General features: G+C 53.8%; 1 protein-coding gene across 4 annotated transcripts in view; it reads left to right on the plus strand.

The window, feature by feature from the left end:
* Nucleotides 1-401: 401 nt before the first annotated feature.
* The window catches only part of ubtfl (upstream binding transcription factor, like), a 10,351-nt gene continuing 8,542 nt past the window's right edge, over nt 402-2,210 (plus strand). Inside the window, exons 1-2 of one of the 4 annotated variants that reach the window (XM_016665518.1) lie at nt 405-475; nt 509-536. In XM_016665518.1, the coding sequence (XP_016521004.1) occupies nt 424-475; nt 509-536 (80 nt within the window). In that variant the 5' untranslated portion in view covers nt 405-423. The other 3 variants (XM_007541183.2, XM_016665519.1, XM_007541187.2) reach the window with 3 other exon arrangements.

Genomic DNA, 2,210 nt, shown 5'->3' on the forward strand with positions numbered 1-2,210 from the left:
AGGTTTTGAGGCCCGGTTCTGGTGTTCATCTGCAGACTCTCCATCAAGAATGATCTCTGGTTTTCTTTTGTTTTAAATCCTGCTCTATTTTTATTATTTGCCTTACTGTTATGTGCTTGTCATTTTGTTCTTTTTTCCTGCCTATACTGGAATGTTCTTTGTACCTCAACAAGTTATTGTATACCGTTTGTCAGAAATAAAGAAAAAGCTTTAATGTAATGTAATCAGCCGGCGCAGCAGGGGGCAGCAGTGAGCCGGAGCCATCAGCTCGCAGGTTCCTCACCAGGTCAGAGTTCATCACAGAAATAAACACAGAGAGCAGCAGAGGTTCGGGTTTATTAATGGGTTCAGTGATTGGGTTCAAACTGCTTATGCTACAGCTGCGCATGCGTGAACAACACAGTTTGTTCACCCCGGTGCATTATGGGTCGCAAGAGCTGCAGAAGACGTCTGGATGGAGATGATGATGATGATGATGATGATGATGATGATGATGATGATCATCATCATCATCATCATCATCACTCAGTGACCCGGTTAGGACTCTAAAGTTCCGGTTCTATTCCTGTTGTTCAGGAGCAGAAAGTGTTAGAACCACAGGTTCACCATGCGAATTCGTCATGGTACCAGAACCTGGTCCTGGTTCCTGGTGGACTTCCACCGTCTGGGTCCAGAACCACCAGGAGGTTCTGAGCAGTGTGGACCGGGCCTGGTGTCCCCTAGGCGGCCGGCTTCCGGCAGCGCGCGGGTCCTCTCTGCCTCTGGGCCGGGGATCCGCTCCGACCCGAGCCGCAGAAAAAGCTCTGTTCACCGGATCCGTCGGCTTGTCCCCGTCCGGTCCGCGGGCCCCCGTGGTCCGTGCGCTCCTTGGCACATAATCTGGACTGGGACCAGAACCGAACCAGAGAGTTTGAAGCTGTGTTATTCCAGCAGCGGGGCTGGCTGCAGCTCTGTCCGCGGCTCTGGTTTCATCCTCCGCCTTTGTCTCATGTTTTCCCCCGGAGGTCCTCCCCCTGCGGCGCGGGGCGGAGTTTCATACCGAGCTAGACGCTCCTTTTGTCGGATTCGTTTCGAACTGACTCCCCGGGGTTTACGAGCAAAAAACAGGCTCTAAGAAAGGCTCAGAATCAGCCGAACCGGCACGGTTCTGTTCGGGAACCATCCGGAAATCCAGCAGAACCATCAGGTAAGCGAAGGTTTCGTATTTTAAACGGATTTCTCGGTTTTTCTGCTCGGTTGTCCCCGAGTCCCCGGAACATTCATGGCGGCTTCGCAGTGAGGCTTTCTGGGGAACCGAGGTCGAGCCTTCCCGCTGCGACCCAAAAGCAGCTCCTGGTTCCGGTAATCGGGTCGGTTCGGCCGGGGGAACCGCAGATGGTGTGTTTCCAGAACCTTTCAACGGCATTCCAGGTCATTTCAGACCGTTTCTGCGGTTTTCTGCTGCAAGAGGATTATCGGCTCCACATGTCGGAACCAGCGGTTCTGCGGAGATTAAACCACAGAAACGGTTTAATCTCGCAGTTTGGCCGCTTTTACTCCTAATTTAGACAGACTCCCGTGCGCCTTCCAGCGAAAGCTACGTACTGACTCCTGCCGGAGGAGGGACGCCATTACCGGGGCAGCTGCAGCCAGGCGGCCCGCTCAGTCCGCGGGGCCCCGGGCAGGCTCCTGAAGGGCGGCCCCTGATGGCCCCCAGGGCTCGGTGGAGACCCGGACCCGTCATCACAGCAGGTCCCAGTTCAACAGAAAACCCCACATGGTTTCTCCCAAACAGAACCAGAGCCGGTCCGGTTCAGAGCGACACGGAGCAGAGCGTCCAGCTGCTGCTGTAACAGCCAGACCGCTGCTGCTCGGTCCTGCCCCCTGCCGGCCAGCCGAGGAGGAGGCAGCACCACCTCCTCCAGGAGTCCTGACCCGACCCAAAGGGAGGTTCCGACAGGTTCCGACCCAAAGGGAGGTTCTGGAGGGTTTTTTGGTGAAACTCTGCTTATCTAAAAGTGTCAGTTATTTTTTCTAAAAGATTTTGTTTGGTGAACTAAAACAAAATTTAAATCATGATTCTGGCAGAAAAACATGTCCAACCTGAAGGACAGGTTTTTGCGTGTCTGTGTGTGTGTCTCAGATGAAGAACAGGTGTGCGTGTGTGTGTGTGTGTCTCAGATGAAGAACAGCTGTGCGTGTGTGTGTGTGTGTGTCTCAGATGAAGAACA

The sequence above is a fragment of the Poecilia formosa genome, unplaced genomic scaffold, assembly GCF_000485575.1.
Source record: "Poecilia formosa unplaced genomic scaffold, Poecilia_formosa-5.1.2 Scaffold593, whole genome shotgun sequence".
NCBI classification, from domain to species: domain Eukaryota; kingdom Metazoa; phylum Chordata; class Actinopteri; order Cyprinodontiformes; family Poeciliidae; genus Poecilia; species Poecilia formosa.